The sequence below is a fragment of the Epinephelus lanceolatus genome, chromosome 5 (assembly GCF_041903045.1).
Source record: "Epinephelus lanceolatus isolate andai-2023 chromosome 5, ASM4190304v1, whole genome shotgun sequence".
Classification (NCBI taxonomy): Eukaryota; Metazoa; Chordata; class Actinopteri; order Perciformes; family Serranidae; genus Epinephelus; species Epinephelus lanceolatus.
In genome coordinates this window covers 46,408,810-46,427,653 of record NC_135738.1, presented here as the reverse complement: position 1 = coordinate 46,427,653, position 18,844 = coordinate 46,408,810, and the positions used below count along the sequence as shown (strand labels likewise).

Below are 18,844 nucleotides of genomic sequence, written 5' to 3'. Positions count from 1 at the left end.
CTAACCCAGTGCATTTGTTCACTAAACCTAAACCTTTTTCTAAATCTTCTTAATCCTTTGTTGCTTAAGCCTAACCAGGTGCTTTTGTTCAAGTGTTTTTGTTGCCTTTAACGTAACCACATGCTTTCTTTTCACAGCACCTTCAATAGAAGGTGTTTTACCATTGTTGTAAGTTTATTTTGAAAAAAGTTTGTATGCATCTAACGAGAAGAAACTACATTTCCTGTAAAAAAAAAAGGGAAGCTTATTTTGAAAAGACACAATGCATCTAACAAGAGTAAATTGTCAGGGTGTACCGGAATGTCAACAACAGATGCAGGAGGAGCATAATACGTAGGTGAGAAAGTCCACAGAAAAAGTTGACGAATTGAGATGAGAATGCATTGGAATAACCCATTAAGCTTTATGTATTAATTGTGATGAGTCTAGGATTAAATGTTTCTCTACAATTACAATGTTTACTCTGCCTTAAAGCTGTATTATTTGATGTAGCATTTATATGGAGTCATGTTTCTGGCCACCCGATGAATTACAGTCCATTTTTCTTTTAGCTCTGTTTTGGTCTCTACCAACCCCTGAGAAAAATATCTGGTTCTCAAGCTACAAAATGCTAAACTATGCTAACCAGCTAGTTACAAATGGTATTTAGTCTGTCTTTTGGTGATTATAAGGTAGTGCACTTTTGGTGATTATAAGGTAGTGCACTTTGGGTTTCTCAGAGATTTTTCTTATGATGGTAATAGGGCTGATGATAGTGAACTTTGCGGGTAGAAAACCATAACCTCAAGCCTCAAGAGGCAAAAAAGAAACTGTAGAGCTGCAAAGAACTGCAGAGGTTAAGTATGCCTCTCTGTGGGTTCATTACAACAAATGACCCCTTTCACAAGGCGCACAGTGATTTGATCCATTGTTATTATACAAATATGGATTAGTGCAGCTATAAAAGCTGATAACCCTGAATTTATTTCATTTGTCTGTTTTTATGATTAGTTTTAGTGTTTCTTGACTTACAGTAATACAACTCAGGAAAACAGTAAATAGCTAGAATGGTTTGAGCATGGAAACTGATTTTTTTTTCTTTCCACATTTGTATACATTAGTGGTAATATTTAAGGCCACAAAAATGACCATTACAGCTTGAAAGGACCAGTGTGTAGGATTTAGCAGAGTATATAGGCAGAAATAGAATATATATGTTTTCTTTATTGTGCAATGACCTGAAAATAAGAATTGTTGTGTTCTGAATTAGCTGTTTATATCTACATAGGGAGTGAGTCTTTGTAATGTTTCTAGATGGAGCCATTTGTGTTTTCACGTCAGCCACTAGAGTAAAAAGCCCTTCTGCAATAAGCACTGCTGTAGTTACACTGAATTGCTCATTTGAGAAATAGAGAAACTATTTAATGTTCTCTCGGCCATTCTCCTTTAAAGCCTAAAAGCCCTTACTTGGTGGTCATTTAAAAACACGGTCATTTAATACAAACTTCCATAATGCTGTGCTCAAAGCTAGCTGAAGGCCATGCAAAGAGCAGTATTGGAGATGCAATGGTAAAGGAATGGGGGGAAGGGGAAGTAAGGGCAGTATATTTTTTCATGGGAGGAAGAAATTTTTGATAAAACAATGATGGGGTCCTTGGGATTAAAAAACAAAACAAAAAAAACCCACTAAAACACTAGAAATGATAGCAAAAAAAAAACAAAAACATAACAGCCCGAAATATTGTATTCATAACCAAATGAAATTAAAAATGAATTCCAAAATGCCAATGTCATCAAACAGGGCAGCAATAAGAGGTCAGAGGTGAAGGGGGAGGAGGAAATACCTGGCCCTCCACTCAACCTCCGATCCTTCACATAAGCGACTGAGAGAACGAGGCAAGGGAAACAGAGGGCAAGATTAACACAGCTCATGTGTCATGTGAAATACATGACATCACAACACACTCACACAAGTCTACAATAATACTGCTGAAATAACTTGCTAGAAGAAATTACTGTAAGGGCAAAAACACAAACATACTGTAGATTTAAACTCACACTCTCACTCACTAACAGTCCCTTTGTAAGGGTACTTACTGTAGCCCATTCCCTGCAGAAAATACTTGAAGGCTTCAGTCAGCTTCCCAGGCTGGAAAACAAAGACATCAGAGTTTTAATGTCATTGAATTTGAGAATAATATTGTCAAATACACGATATACTTATGGTCTATCTGAAGTTTTATATTTCAATTGATGCTGTGGCAGCATGTTGATTATGCTAGGCTGTTTGTCGGTGTGTTACCTGTGTAAGCTGGGGAAGCCCACCAGAGTCAGCCATCTACAACAAAAGGAGAGAGCATCAATGAACCAAACTGCTGTCAGCTCACAACTAGAGCCAATGTACACCTTCTTCTTTTTCATTCTTTTTTCACTTTTTTGTTCTTCTTTTGTCATTATGTCAAATTTGATGTAATTTCTATACTGTACAAGTTATCCTACACACTAGGGGCTCTAGTTTTGCAGACCGGGCGAGGCGGGGGTGCTTCGCCAACTGGATGTGGCCAGGCGGATTTTGCAAGTTTGGCACATCGTGCGTGCTGGCGCAGCTACTCGTCTTTCCCACCTCCATCCCGCCTACCTGCGCAAGTTGGAAAGAGGGAGGAGAGAAGGCGTGGAGTTGGTTTTACACAGCCCATTCACATCACACCAATCACATGAGCCCCTCTCCTCGTCCTTAAATGCGCCGCGCGAAGGCGTAATGAGAGTTTACTCAATTCACCATGGCAGAAGAGAGCAGCAGCGACAGAAACTTCCCCCAGGAGAAAACTGATGTTTTGGTCCGAGAGGTCTACTCGCAGTGTCCGAATATACGGAACTGCGAGCAGACCTCCACGGGCTGATGATGCAAAGGTAGCCTGGAAGGAGGTCACCACAATCGTAAATCAATGTTGTGCTTCTCTCGCGCGCGCGCGCTCTCTCTTTCTCTCTTGCAGTCTCACTCTGTTTCTTTTCTTTTGACTTTTCTAAGATGACAGATGCTGAATATATACTCCCTATCTGATGCTGTGGCTGTTTGTGGTTGGCTGAGAGGGATGTGAACTCATTAGTTTGCAGCTGTGTTAATCAAATCAGGTTGGGTTTCCATTACGCGTGCCAAACGTGCCAAACGGTGGCAATCCCCTTTGATCTGACATCAGATGTGACGGGACAGTCGATATAGAGATACATTTATGTGCTGATTGCAGATAGTTGCATTGAATAGTGGTTTTGTGGCTATTTATTGCATCGTTAATGTGCCTGATATTCTGGAAACCTGCCTGTGAGGTTTTGGTGACGTGTGCGCACTGTCCGCTGGCCAGCCAAACTTTCACTTACACCGGCTGCGCTCCCCCTGTGCTGACAGTAGACCTGGTTTCAGCTGGCGAGCTTTTAGCACACCTTCGGCGAAGCCTTTTGGCACCAAACTGTCACTGCGCCAAGCTGGATCTGTCGACACCTCCCCCTGCTGCGCCGCCACACTCATCTCAGCGCACCTTGGTCTACCAAACTACCAAACTGAGCGCGCCTTGGGTTGCGCTGCTCGAAACTAGCTCTGCGCGGGGTTCGCCACCCTGCGCCGCGCCAGGAAACAAGAGCCCTAGAAAATTGCAAAAACTTTAAATGTGTCCCCAAGTGGAGTCGCAAAAACCATCAAGCGCTACAACGAAACTGGCACACATGAGGACCGACCCAGGAAAGGAAGACCAAGAGTCACCTCTGCTTCTGAGGATAAGTTCATCCGAGTCACCAGCCTCAGAAATCGCAAGTTAACAGCAGCTCAGATCAGAGACCAGATGAATGCCACACAGAGTTCTAGCAGCAGACCCATCTCTAGAACAACTGTTAAGAGGAGACTGCGCCAATCAGGCCTTCATGGTCAAATAGCTGCTAGGAAACCACTGCTAAGGAGAGGCAACAAGCAGAAGAGATTTGTTTGGGCCAAGAAACACAAGGAATGGACATTAGACCAGTGGAAATCTGTGCTTTGGTCTGATGAGTCCAAATTTGAGATCTTTGGTTCCAACCGCCGTGTCTTTGTGAGACGCAGAAAAGGTGAACGGATGGATTCCACATGCCTGGTTCCCACTGTGAAGCATGGAGGAGGAGGTGTGATGGTGTGGGGGTGTTTTGCTGGTGACACTGTTGGGGATTTATTCAAAATTGAAGGCACACTGAACCAGCATGGCTACCACAGCATCCTGCAGCGACATGCCATCCCATCCGGTTTGCGTTTAGTTGGACCATCATTTATTTTTCAACAGGACAATGACCCCAAACACACCTCCAGGCTGTGTAAGGGCTATTTGACCAAGAAGGAGAGTGATGGAGTGCTGTGGCAGATGACCTGGCCTCCACAGTCACCGGACCTGAACCCAATCGAGATGGTTTGGGGTGAGCTGGACCACAGAGTGAAGGCAAAGGGGCCAACAAGTGCTAAACACCTCTGGGAACTCCTTCAAGACTGTTGGAAAACCATTTCAGGTGACTACCTCTTGAAGCTCATCGAGAGAATGCCAAGAGTGTGCAAAGCAGTAATCAGAGCAAAGGGTGGCTATTTTGAAGAAACTAGAATATAAAACATGTTTTCAGTTATTTCACCTTTTTTTGTTAAGTACATAACTCCACATGTGTTCATTCATAGTTTTGATGCCTTCAGTGAGAATCTACAATGTAAATAGTCATGAAAATAAAGAAAACACATTGAATGAGAAGGTGTGTCCAAACTTTTGGCCTGTACTGTATATATATATATATATATATATATATACATATACATATATATATGTATACACACACTACCGCTCAAAAGTTTGGGATCACTTGGAAATGTTCTTGTTTTCCATGGAAACACACATGAAATTAGTCTGAATAGGAAATATAGCAAATGAACATGACATGCTGACATTGTTAGAGTTAGAAATAATGAAATGGAAATGATGAATGTGTACTCCAAACTTTGCCTTCATTAAAAAAAAAACAAAAAAACAAAAAAAAAAAAAATAGGTTTTGCAGCAATGAATCAAGACTAATTTGCATGTAGCTACTTATTATGTAGGGCGTATAACAATGTTAGGAAAGCTGTTCTATCTCACACAGGTTCTGGCCTCTACTGGACTGTATGGGTAATACAGTCCTCCAATCACGAGCAAGCATTAGCCCACTGAAAATTTGCATTAAGTTTGGGAAAGTGGAAGTAGAGGTTGACAGTTATACAGTTGGATGCCTTTTGTCCTCCACCCCATGAGGGGGACAGGGAGGCAAAATGGCATCAGCTCATTGCCGCCATCAGACACAATTAACAGTTGTTTGTGTGCTTTAGTGAGGATCCTACCCGAGAAATGCCTTGCGAGATGGCTTTTTACAGGGATAGAGCACCCAAAAATGAAAATTCAGCCATTATCTACTCACCCATATGCCGAGGGAGGCTCAGGTGAAGTTTTAGAGTCCTCACATCCCTTGCAGAGATCCAAGGGGAGAGGGGGTAGCAACACAACTCCACCTAATGGAGCACAAGCGCTCACGTGTGCACGCTTGTGCAAGACTGTGAGACATGGGCACCACGTTCATGTGTGTTCATGTGCTTTCGCTGGTCACGCACGCAAGCGCGCACACGTGAGCGCGGTGCACAGAGAAGCAGTTAGAGCTACAGGCTACAATAAGACTAAAAACAGAGGATGTTTGAATCTGGGGCACCGTAAGCCTCCATTAGGTGGAGTTGTGTTGCTACCCCCTCTCCCCTTGGATCTCTGCAAGGGATGTGAGGACTCTAAAACTTCACCTGAGCCTCCTTCGGCATATAGGTGAGTAGCTGAATTTTCATTTTTGGGTGCTCTATCTCTTTAAGTATCTCCAAGGCCTGCAGACAGGCAGGCAGGGACCCTCCCACTGTGGTCTTCGCACACTCTACATGGTAGCAGCCTTGTTCAACTGGGTGAGCACCAAAGACATATGCACGGCAGCATTGTGGTCTATGCCCTGCCTGTTCCTACGGTTTTATCTCTTGGACATGTTGAGTCTGTGCTCACTGGAATGACACAGGATTGGTGAAAAGATTTGGATGTATGTCAGCTGTGTTGCACCTCACTCCCCTCTGGGCATGAAACACGTAAATGTTTCCATGCTCCTTGCTGACCCAGGAAATGTGGTGCGCAGGGTGTGTATTGCACATGGGTTTTGATTGCTCAACACATTAGACATTTTGTCTATTTATAAAGTGGTTGTAGATGACATGAGGACAAACAGTTACCTTTAGGAAGGTCGTGTTGGTTGGGTCCAGTTTGGAGTTGCACTCAACCTTGAGGACAAAAACAGCAAATTGAAGTGAATAAGCCCAAAAGCTGCAATAACAAAACAGTTGTTAACTTCATAGAGCATTAAAGATGGCCAGAATTTGAAGAGGAGCTGTGGATGTACTGCATGTAAACATGGAGACTTTATCAGTCCGTGTGTACATGAATGACCCAGATACTGCAGTGTGGTGCAGAGATGAGTCACTTCAGCAGGCTGAGAGCACAGCAGCAGTGAGATGTGCACAGATACACACACACACACACACACACGCATGCATGACCACTCACACAGTGTCATACACACATGGAACATGTTTTTGCTCTCTGATGCTTCCTGCTGCGTTTAATGTTTAATCCTCCACACACTTTGCCAAAGTGTGTGGGGCATATTTTACTGCCCTGACATGTTAAATATGAACTCACAGTGGAAATGCATGTTTCTCTCTTTTTAATCATCAAATGTTTTATTTAAAGTCCTCATAATGAAGAATTGTAGAACTAATATTTACTATCAGATAATAATTTTAAATCACATGAAGATTTGCAAATTTACAATAAAATATTTGCAAATGAGTTGCAGAATTTGCAAATATAGATCTTAAATGTGTGCCTCTCTCAACATATTCTCTATTATTCACTGCTCACTGTGTACAAAGGAATGTGTCATATAAGTGGGAGCAAAATAGACAAAATATTAATATGACCTCCATCTGTCATATCTGATAAAACAACCTCTGTTCAGCCCTCACTTTCTCACGCTGCTTCCCTCCATCCCTCTGTCACTTTTCATCTTTCCATCTTTCTCTCTTTCTCTCTCTTTTATAACAACATCACTCCCCACCCTCCCCGCGTGTACCCCCATCCCATTCCTCCATCTTACAGAGGAGTGATTTGATTTCAGTTTGAACATGCAGCAGAGTAACTGGTGCAGAAGCATAAATATATGGGCCACTTCAAACTAGAAAACCCCCGGAGACAGAGTGAAGCCATCTGGTCCCTGGAGAACAGACATGCACGCACGCACACGTGCGCACACACACACACACACACACACATCTCTGCTGGCTGACCTGTTTCTGTTTTACTGAACAAACAGTCACTAACTGGATTTAAATGCCAAGTACAAAACACTGAGCAAGGCAACAACAGGGGGAGGAGCTGAGATAGACTAATACTCCTCAGGAGCTGGAGAGGGTTATCTCAGTCAAGTTAAAGAAGTGAGCTAAGAGGGAAGATGGCTGATGAAAAAGAAATACCGTACATGATGAAAAAAGTTTTCAGAGTGGGTAGATAATGTCGTGCAGGAAAGAAAGATGGATGGACTCACCACTCCCTCCTCAGCTGGGGCGTTGTCTCCCACAACCAGCATAACAGGACACCTACAGGAACATTTACAATGTTTAGACAAATGGCTAGAGGTGGCCTTATTCTGACTTAAATTAGAATGGTGTTACAGGCCTGATTATTTTCAGTATTGGTATATTTCTGCTTATTGTTATTTTGTTCATCCATTTCTTGTTTAGTTTATAAAATCCCACAAAACAGGAAAAAGGTGATGTCTTAATATTCATCAGTACAAACCTGCCAAATATTATATTTAGTCACTGTTGAGGAGGTTACTTTTGAAATATTGTAATAGATTACAGATTACATATTACTAGTTACCCTTTTAAAAATGTTAGTGATTAAAGTATTTCAATTACTTGATCATGAGTGTTGGGGGTAACACATTACAGTAATATATCACATTTTAACAGTAACAAAATACTTTAATGTTACCAGCAGGATTTCAGGTAAATCATTTTTCATTCATCCACACTGATCCACACATCCAAACTTGCCCAATACTGCTTATCAAAATAATATAACTTATTTCATTTGAATACTTTTGGATTATTTTTTAAACAAATGTTTTAAACTTGACAATAAAGCTGAAAAATGTATCTAGGCTGTGCCAAAAGAAGGTATTTCTGCATGGTGAGAAGATGCAAAGCAACAGAATAAATTGGTTGTATAATGACACTGTGTCTACAGACTCACTTCAGGGTCTTGGCATTAAGCACTGTCCCACTGCGATTCATCTCCAGGTCCCTCCGACTGAAAGAGATATCATTAATGTTACTATAGGATAAAGTGCTCATGTGTTTTTGTGCGTGTGTGCTTGTGTGTATGTTGTATTGATAGATAAGTCCCTTTTACACCGTCTCTTCAAGGCAGGAATTTCACATCGTTTTTCCGCCTCGCCGTTCTGTATAGATCAGGGGTTGTCAAAGTTTTGATGACTGAGCCGTCATATGTTTGGGGGCCACACTGACTTTTTTATGACATAGGCTACTATTATATTTTTTGACATCTTTATGACATGAAATACTATGACTTTTTTATGAAATACTATGCCATTTTTAATTACACACTATACTTTGACTTATTTTATGACATTTTTAAAGCACACTTACACTTCACAAGCTATCACAAGCAACCCTGATAAAGCCTACATAACACTCATACTACATTCTAGTTTTCCACCTTTTAATACATTTAGAAGTAATGAAATAGACAGTACAGTGTTTGACATTAGCCCCTTTGATAGTGCCTCTTCAAGGTGGGAATATCATGCCACTATACCACCTCGCTGTTCTGTACAAAAAGTACAATCACAGAACGGGGGGACAGAGTTGTCTCGCCTTTAAGCATCAGAGGTAGTAACAACGCCAAAATGATATCTTTTTTAAAGGGACAGCCAGTAAGACCGGATCACGGACAGCACAGATGTGTCATTTCGATGACAGTTATGCATGTGACCTATTGCAGGAGATTGAAATAATCATGGGTAGGTAGGAAACTGTACCTCTCTACCCCACCTGTTGTACATGTTCCAGAAAAGCTGCAGGTTGAACTGGTTTATGGTGTTGTTGATCTGTTGCCGGTAGCTCTGCACCAGCTCTGTGTTGGACATCAGCTCCTCCTGCAGACAAACACATAAACTGGCTCAAAATCTGCCTGTAACACATCTTTGGACTTCCTCAGTATAGTCTTTGATTGGAATAGTAGGAATGCCATTTTTCCTTGCCTTGTTTATCATAATTTTGAGAAGTACAAGAGAATGAGGAAAACTGGATTAGCAATTAAACCAACAATTGCTGTCCAATTTAATTCCTGAAACCCTAAGTTTACCTGGCTGAAAAGATGTGGCAGCACAGTATCTGGCAGAGCGCTGGTCAGACCTGACAGCTGGGTGAAAGACAGGGAGAATGTTATTGTAAGAAGTGATAAAAAGCAACATTTGTAAGTGTTTGTGTGCCCACTTGAAACATTAGTATATAGTAATAGACAGGTACCTTAGAGGCAGCCCAGTCAATCCAGCCTTTGCCGTTGGGGTCGATGTTGAGCAGAACCAAACCCTCTACCAGGTCAGGGAAGATGAGCTGAGAGCAGAGGACATAAAACACATGCAAGACCAGCCTTGTATTCAGTGTTAGCATGCTTTAACAAAAAGCACTGCTTGGAAATATATACCCTGAATATCTGAATATTAAAGGGATAGATCATTTTTTTGAAGTGGGGTATGGGGTAATTATCCATAGACAGTATATTTCATACAGTAAATGTCAGTCAGCACACCCCCCAGTTTGGAGAAGCAGACTGGAGTCTGACATGGAAGCTGAGCAATGTACTGCTGTGGAGGGGTCAGCAACAAAACATATTTTAGCCACCTAAAGAAGATCCCACCTAAAAAAAAATCAGCATCAGTTTAAATGTTTGGTATATTAAGAATATTTTCACTGCTTTACCTGAATGTCAGATGGTGATTTCCAATGGGAACATGAAGCTGTTACATCGCTCTCTTCAATGCCAGATTTCATTGAGAAAAACAGTGATTTAACATTGCTGAACACAGCAGCTGCTGGTCTACCACTGCCTCTAATAGTTATTCTGTATGTGTGACTATGACTTTTACATTTAAAAGGATTAGTTCAGATTTAACAAAGTCACACAATAACACAAACTAGCTAACTGATTAAAGCTGCAGTCAACCAGCAGCTCCTGTGTCCAGTGTGTTAAAAATTACTGTTTTTCTCAATAGAGTCTGGTGGCTTTGACAAAAGCATAGATAGGAAACTGAAGCTGTTAATGGCATCCCTGTTAGAAGAAGCTATTCTCTGAATATAGCATACACTTAAACAGATATTGATTCTTTTGGGAGGGACTTTTTTTTGGTTGTTCAAAGAATGTTTTGTTGCTGACCCTGACAGCAGTACATTGCTTAGCTTCCCTTCCCTGGACTCCAGCCTGCTTCTCCAAACTGGGGGCATGCCGACTGACATCTCCTGCATGCAATACACCAACAATGGGTAAGTTACCCATACAACCCCACTTCAAAAAATCCAAACTATCCCTTTAAACCCAGTACTCATTCTGAACAGAGCAGTACAGCAGGTAGGAGAAAAAGGAAATGACTTACAGCAAACTTGGCCAGAATGTAAGCTCCAGCTCCAACTCCGATCCCAACAATGCTTTTGAATCTGAAACAGATCCATTAGAGATATTTTAAATAAGTAATAATACACTGTTGTAAATAGTTATATGTGTAGAGTGTACTTGGATACAAGATTTCTGACTGTGTTGTCTGGTGCGCCTACACAATGTTACAAAATTGCATTGTTGACAGCACAAGTTAGAACTCATGCTCATGCAGAGCCAAGTATCTCAGCTGTGGCTGATACTGCATGTCCAGACTAAGGGCTCATTTATGCTCAGTGTTAGATATGGAGGCGGATGGAGCCTTCTGTCAGTACTCTGCGTTCATTTCATCTGTATTTGTGCACATTTTCTGAAAGCTTACAGATACCACCAGAGATCATTAAGGCAGTGTAGCGCAGTTCAAGCAAGGTATGACTGTAGGAGACAACAAAAAAAATTTAAATAATGGCGTACAGTTCAAATCAATAATATAGTGAAAATAATTGTTCGTCCACATGTTGGGATGCGTATAATGGCCGAACAGACCACTGCTCTCCATAAACGTACAATATGGCAACCTCCTGCACCGCCACCTCATATTATTTAGGCTTTAGACTACACCCTCTAGTGCCATCTATTGGCTATCTCTATGCTGTCATAAAGGACGCATGGAAGTATGAGGGCAGTGACATTTACAAGGTTTGAAACAGATGTGACTATTTTCATATGTAAAGAGAGCATAAATGGCTTTAAAATTACATCTTGTTGGCAAGAAACGTCTCCACATAATATTTGGATGAAAGAGATTTGTCATTTGGTCTTAGTCTCAAGTAAGTCCCAAATCAATTGTTCTTTGGCAAGTGAAGTCACAGGCTTTGTCAAGTAGAGTCCTTAGTTAAGGCAGGTCCAGTCCTAAGTCAAGTCAGATGTGACACTCTTGAATCTGAAAGTAAAAACTCTCAGCACAGGTATCATGATGATGATATGGTGTGATCCATAGATTACCAGGTGGGGTTGTGAGGAGCTTGGCTGACAATGTAGTCATCCAATCATGACAATGCCACACTCCATTCTCATTCCAAAGTCGTCAAATCCCACTGCTATGTCAGTGATGCTCAAAAACCACCTTTTGCTGCCGGTCAGCTGGATGGTACCCGCCACAGTGGTATGATATGCCACTGGATGGCATCGATTTGAAACGCTGCCAATAAGGACGTAATATAAGGAGCTTGAACTCCCTACAGGACGGGTGGGTGGAGTGGGGAACGGGTCCGAAAAACCCCAGACTTTCACCAAGGAGGTCCCTGTTGACTTCCCGTATGAATGTAGAGCCAAACAATAATGTTTCAGTTTTTCAGTGAAAGTCCACTGACAAAGCAGCAATATGACTTGGGATGAGAACATGCTAGTTACACATACACACAAATGCCTCAGAAAATAAGGTGAACCTTGCTAATTTATACAAGTGTTGACTGGTTTTGTTTTATTTCTAATTAATTTGTTTGTCAGCAATTCTTTATTAACTGAACTGGAAGTGCATACTTACAATCATTTTCAATGTATTAAAATGATTAAAAGCATTGTTGTAAATGGAAAAACTGAACAGAAATAATGATACTTTTGTATATAACACAAACGGGACACGTGTAATGGATAGTTTTTGCCCAGCTTGTACAGTATAAGGAAAACAAGACACCCCTGCAGATGGCTCTTATAAAACACTGGCTGCATTGGCTCTGTGAATGAATATGGAATATGTGTCATTTGAAAGCACGAACCCAAAGTGCTGCACCACAGTGGGCAGCATCCCGGCCAACTGGTCCATAGTAGGGTACTGATACCTGTGGAGAGAAAGGACACAACTTCTGGTCATCACTGCTTCACATGCTGTGTGTCATCAATGCATTCAAATCATCTGTGTTTACTTAGAATTGTAATGCATTCAAATCACTCATGGATTCTTCAAACTATTACAGTATTATCTATTCATTCATACCCCAATCGTGTGTGTGTGTGTGTGTGTGTGTGAGAGAGAGTTTCTGTGTGTGTGTGTGTGTGTGTGTGTGTGTGTGTGTGTGTGTCAATGTGCATGTATGTGTGCATTCTGTACCCCTGTGGCAACTGTGGCGCTCCAATCTGCTGTCCCGGGGCATCAACGTGGCAAACCACAAAGTGCTTGGTGATCTCCTGCATATCTTCGTTATTGAAGAAAGTGTTGAAGCACAGCTTGTCTGTGGGAGAGCAAGGGGAGAAGGGAAATAAGCAGAGGTAGCATTGGGTGAGAGGATAGGGAGATAGGATGGGAGACATATGAGGGAGTAAGAAGGGCAGGGCAGGGAGGAGGAAAGAATGGAGGCATGAGAGCAGAGGAATGTGATCACATTACATATGCACTACACTGTAGACCTTGAAGGTGACCATCTGTACAACTGATACTGTGCCAGAAGGAGAAGGCAAAGACTCCTTGTGACGAATCTAATCAGCCCATTCTCGTTCCCAACATGTCAAATAGTGCTGTTTTGTCAGTGATCTGGGCTTTAGATAATGACATATAAAAGCACCTCTTGCAGTGGTATAATTATTTATAAAGAGACCTGGATATAGCACTGGAGGTGGGATCCTATTCATTTATATGAAAGTTGCTCATGGTGGTGCATGAAGCCAAAAATATTGCTATTTCCGCAGTATGAAATTACCCAGATCTTCCGCGCTGTGGGGCCCATAGAGCAAGTGCACTAGAGACTCATGGCGGTTGAGCATGGCCAAGCGCAGCCAAGTGGTTCACTTCTGGTTTAACGCTGCGCTAACCTGAATGGGAATGAAATGATTTAATCATGCAGTTCTTCTAGACTTTCCAAATATTATCAGACCGAATGGATCAAATCATGATAGTGGAACGAGTCATTTCACAGAGGTTTGTGACATCAAAAAAGTATCCACTGATTTACAGACTTGTCTTTCCCAATGCAAGTCTCAGGAAAAAAGTCTTTTTGGGCCCCATGGCATCATGACGTGATGGACCCGGTCGTTGTAATTCCACTTTTGGCCACTATGTAAAATTGGCTTCAAAGTGCGGTGCTCTCTCTGGGGGCTTGGGTATAATATGCACTGGGCAGCAGCTGTTGTTGATGCAGCGGCCAACAACTGTCGTAGCAGCTATGTCAGTGAATGTCTGCTTCAGTGCACTAAGGCAAGAAAGTTAAACACTAAACTTTCACCCAGGAGTCTGCTGTTCCAAAACATTCTCATTCCAACCTTGTCATATATCGACATTTGATCATGGACTTTCCACATCGACATATGATGTGCAAGGTACCCTAGCTGTATTGGTTGTTGACGTTCTGGGACACAATGTCAACTTCAGCCTGTTACATGCATTGTCTGTTTTCAAAATACACTTCCATTTTCACAGGAAATGTACAGTTTGCATACAGTCTCTAAAAATAAATGCACTACGCTGGCACAACATTGCGAATTGAAGTTTTTTACCTTTAAAAACAAACATACATGGTTACATTTAGCCAACACACACACACAAGGTTGGGTTTAGGCAACAAAAGCACGTGGCTGGTTTTAGGACAAAAGAATAGGGTTTGACATACAATCTTAGGGGAAGTGAACACCAGCCTCTCGGGTGAAAGTTGGTGGTTGTTGGACCTGTCCACCGCCACTCCCTACTCAGACTTTTGCCAGTTTTGTTTTTGTCCCGTTGCATTTCCCCCTAATGCCGCCAGGTGAAAGGACAGCTTTTTACATTGGTATCTGACACCAGAAGTCATTGACCAAGTGCCAGTTATCAACAACTTTGGAATGAGACCGGGTTGGCTGTTTGTTTGCCATGTGAAACCAAAAGATAGTTGAGTTGTTTTAACAATGTAATAAGCTATGTGTAGCATGCTGTGGTACTGATGTATGTCATGTGAGGTTAAATTACATTAGTATCAACCGTGCTTATTTTCTATACATAACCAGGTGCTTTTCTTGCCTAAACTTAAGGAAATAAATGTAAAAAGTGTTTTGGATAAGTTGTATGTTTATTTTGAAAAAGACTATGTAATGAGCAGAAACTATACATTTCCTGTGAAAATAGAGGTGTATTTTGAAAATACACAATGCATGTAACAAGAGGAAATTGACACTGCATCCATGAATGTAAGAAACAGAAGCAGGAGGGTACTCATGCATCACTGTTTGCCATTCAGGTCCATTGACAAAGCAGCAGCATTTGATGAATTGGAATGAGAATGTGTTGATCTAATATGTCTTATAACCTTCACTTACCTCAACAGAGAACCAACCCTGTGAACCCAACCCATAAATGGCTCTATAATGAAGTACTTTTTGATATGGCAAACATGAATATGTACAGATTCTGTTCTGTGCTTTACCGGTAATGACAAAGGACTTAATTAAAGTTATAGTTGATAATCGTGTTCAGAAACACTTCTTGTTATACTGGGTGAAATGGTCCTTCCATCCTGAGAGTAGTCAATACATAATGTGTTCAGAAAAAGGAATGAAAAAAATCCGACCTCTGTGGCAGCTGCAGGCCTGTAAAAACTCTGACCAATCCCTGCCATTCGGTGCGAATGGAAAGAACCAATCAGATGCCTTCATGTCTCATCCTGCCCGAGCCCCCCTCTGTCCCTCCCTCCCTCCTCCCTGTGTGCACTCATCACGTGTCACCGTTGCCGGAAATATTCAGCACACTCCTCAGCAGAAATACTGAGTTAGCAGGAGTTTGCTGAACAATGGCAGAGAAAATGCAGCCAAAAGTACCACTGCCAGCGTTACTTGTAACGGTTTGCCCCGCTAAACAGGCTGAGAAAAGAAAGCTGGAGGCAGAAAAGGCTGTGACGAAAAAGGCTTTGGTTAAAGCGAGAGGACAAACCAGAGTCAACATCGGTGCAGCTTTTGAATGGTGGAGGGAGCTGAAGGGCCTGAAAAGTGATGCAGAGGTTGCTGTCTTTCTGTTAGACAGGTAATGATTTGTTTGCTTCGGGGGGATCTGTTATTTTACTCGGCTCTCCTCTGCCCTGCTGACTGCAGGATGCGCGTTCAAGTTTGTGTGGAGCCGTGGCTTTGGACGGAGCACTGACGGGAGGGGGAGCAGGGGGTGGAGCTTAGAGGAGGTGCTGCTTTCAAATCTTGCTAGCTCTCCAACATTACCAACTATAGCTTTAAAAGAAAAATGTGTTTGAAATGCACTTGTCTGCCTTCTTATCCAAGGTCACATGAACAGCCTAATCACAGAAGATTTACATTTACTATTTTTTTTTATTATCTGTAAAGCCACTCTTGAGCCACATTTACACTGTCTCTTCATGGCAGGAATTTCATGACATTACGCCACCTCACCATTCTCTTTAAAAGGTACAATCAATGGGGGTACAGAGCTGTCCTGCCTTGAAGCCAGCATTGGAGGTAGTGACAACGCTAAAGTTAAAGCACCCAAATTTGTGCATATCCTACGTATTTTATAAGGCTGTGATCACATGACCAATGCGCTGACAGGAGTAAACAAGGAAGCAGTTCTGAGCAGTCTTGTAAGGAGGCAGGCTGGGGTGGTGGATGGATCACAAAAAAACGGACATTGGCCCTGGACTTTCCCCTGGAGTCAGGTGTTCGGACTAACATGCTGTCCCCTGTTTAAAGAGTGATCAAACATATTTCAGATATGTTTTATAGAGTTGTCATCTACATGTAATAAGTAATAATAAGTAACTATTATTTCACTTCTGTTTGTCCAGTACAGGAGGATGTTCTGGTCATTTTGCCTGGCTTGGCACAAAGACTTTGAGCACAGGGAACTGCTACCCTAGCTCTGTCAAGAGTAAAAGACATGTACATTGCACCTTCAAAGCGTTCTAATTTAAATGCTGTAGCTTGTGTCAACCCAACCCTAACCCTTGCGAGCTAGTAAGCAATAATACACTGTAAGAAATGTCGACAGAATCATAGACTGTATGAATAAACTGTATATATAATGGACGTAGCTACCATGATGTCACCCACTGGTTTGTGGAGTGCTGTTTTGAAGCCTCCAGTTTGGTATTTAAGTGACCATATTTGGACAATAGGGTGGAGCTGTGGAGGAGCAAAGGTTGGATCTGAATCATAGACTGTGGTGATGTCTCGCAGAAAGCCTGTCACTCAAGCGTCCCCACCCTTAAATATGTGTAACTTTTGGCCTTTTATATAACTCCCCTCTAAACAGGTGAGTTATATAAAAATTCACTCCCCGTACAGTTGTCATGAATGTAGAAATTACCTGACCTGACCTTAAGTGTTTATCTGTACCAGATTGTAAAAATGTTTATTTCTGCTGTAAAATTGGGTATTTTAACATGAGGGTCTATGGGGATTAGTCTCGCTCACCAGACCTTTCTCAAGAAAAGAAACTGACTGCAGACCTGCATTTTAAGTCCAGTGTGTGATTTATCCTGGCTTTATATAAGTAGAGGAAAACTCTGCTAGCTGCTAAGCTAATTGATACAATATAAAATGCCAAAGGCTTGTGCTAATAAAATTAGCATGTTGTATTTTTGGGGGAAATGTGTCCAGTAAATGACAAGTGGTTTGTCTGTGAATCCTGCGAGTTATAATGAAGCCAATTTATGTACTTGTGTTTGAAATGTTCTCTATTAAGCTGTGTTTAATGTGTGTTTTAGGTGTGTTTTGAATAGTGCTGCACGATTTATCTAATCACAATTGCAATCGCAATGTCAGGCTGTGCTATTACATAACCGCACAAAAGGCTGCGATTTGCGATTTAATGTAAATAAATGTTAACGTGTGTGCCTGTGAACGTGACTACCTCTGCTGTAGTGTGTGGAGTTTGTTGACATTACGCCCACAAGCTATCCTGGTGTGTGCAGCACGTATGGTCACCTGACCACCCGGTGTGCAGCAATGACCAACATAGACTCTGAAGAAGAGCATGAGCACGACCATGAACAGGCTGAGTTGGTGGCGATAAAAACGCAACGTCTATTATATGGTGATACTTTGGATTAAGGTACGGCGACGTTGAACAGAAAGACATGCTTTGTAAAAGTTTAAGAGTTAAAGTCACCACGTCCCACGGCAACACGACCAATCTATATCAGCACTTGAGACAGCACAGAGAAAAGTAGGAAGAATGCATGCGAGAAAAAGTCAAGCCAAGTAACGTTAAAGACAGAGACAACTGAAAGCCACCAGGGCCTCATAAAACAACAAAGCACAATTACGCAAACATTTGTAAGTGTCATACAACAAGACCTCAAAGAGACACAGGGAAATCACGGACTCCATAAAACTATGTAATAACAAATGAAAAACTGAGCAATTTTGCTCGGGCTCGGCCCACCTGACATGCTGCTGTGTTGTGTTAAGGCCTATTCACTTGCTGAATTTGTCATTTACGTGACAACGCCTGAACGCAACACAGGCAACTGAGTGTGTGTACAGTGCCGTGCTTCGCTGCTGTGCGTGCAGCGTGTTTCATTGTGCATAACAGCAGTCTGTTGATGGTTATTTACACTGTCCATAACAATAACTATGTCAGGTCAGGTCAGTGAGCACTAGTTTTGAATCAGCCAAACTTTACAGCGCTTCACAGAAACCCCACTACTGACTAGTGTTTTGGAGGTGTAACTGTAGAGCGACACAAACACAGAAGTCTATCATGTATTAGGGGACAACCTCAGGTTGGCATCGTGTGACCAGTCATATGTCTTACTGTCAGATGGGAAAAATAGTTTGACACATAAAGGACCTGTATGAATCAGAGAAAGACACTAAACTGGAACTCCTGGAAACTGCAAACAATGTTGCATTAACCAGAAATCATTGGATGTCACTTAGTAATCCACATTATATCAGAGTAACTGCACTTTCTCAACTGTAACAGTGTAATCCTTTAAAAAAAAAAAAAAAAACACTTTTTGCCTTTAATGGATAGGACCATGTGTGAAATGGGGAGATACAGAGAGAGCAGGGACTGACAAGCAACAGAGGGTTGCAGGCCAGACTCGAACCCGCGACTGCTGCAGTGAGGCAGTGTCTCTGTACATGGGGCACCGGCACTATCC

General features: G+C 41.9%; 1 protein-coding gene across 10 annotated transcripts in view; it reads right to left on the bottom strand.

Moving 5' to 3' along the window:
• Window positions 1-18,844, bottom strand: part of ndrg4 (NDRG family member 4) — a 142,165-nt gene that overhangs the window by 1,587 nt on the left and 121,734 nt on the right. For 7 of the 10 annotated variants that reach the window (XM_033635634.2, XM_078168275.1, XM_078168277.1 and 4 more), the window contains 12 exons: window positions 12,880-13,000; window positions 12,548-12,610; window positions 10,771-10,831; window positions 9,647-9,733; window positions 9,483-9,539; window positions 9,170-9,273; window positions 8,349-8,405; window positions 7,636-7,687; window positions 6,266-6,313; window positions 2,282-2,317; window positions 2,077-2,128; window positions 1,824-1,862 (listed from right to left, as the gene is read on the bottom strand). In XM_033635634.2, the coding sequence (XP_033491525.1) occupies window positions 1,824-1,862; window positions 2,077-2,128; window positions 2,282-2,317; window positions 6,266-6,313; window positions 7,636-7,687; window positions 8,349-8,405; window positions 9,170-9,273; window positions 9,483-9,539; window positions 9,647-9,733; window positions 10,771-10,831; window positions 12,548-12,610; window positions 12,880-13,000 (777 nt within the window). The remainder of the gene's footprint in view (window positions 1-1,823; window positions 1,863-2,076; window positions 2,129-2,281; window positions 2,318-6,265; window positions 6,314-7,635; window positions 7,688-8,348; window positions 8,406-9,169; window positions 9,274-9,482; window positions 9,540-9,646; window positions 9,734-10,770; window positions 10,832-12,547; window positions 12,611-12,879; window positions 13,001-18,844) is intronic. The other 3 variants (XM_078168276.1, XM_033635633.2, XM_033635637.2) reach the window with 1 other exon arrangement.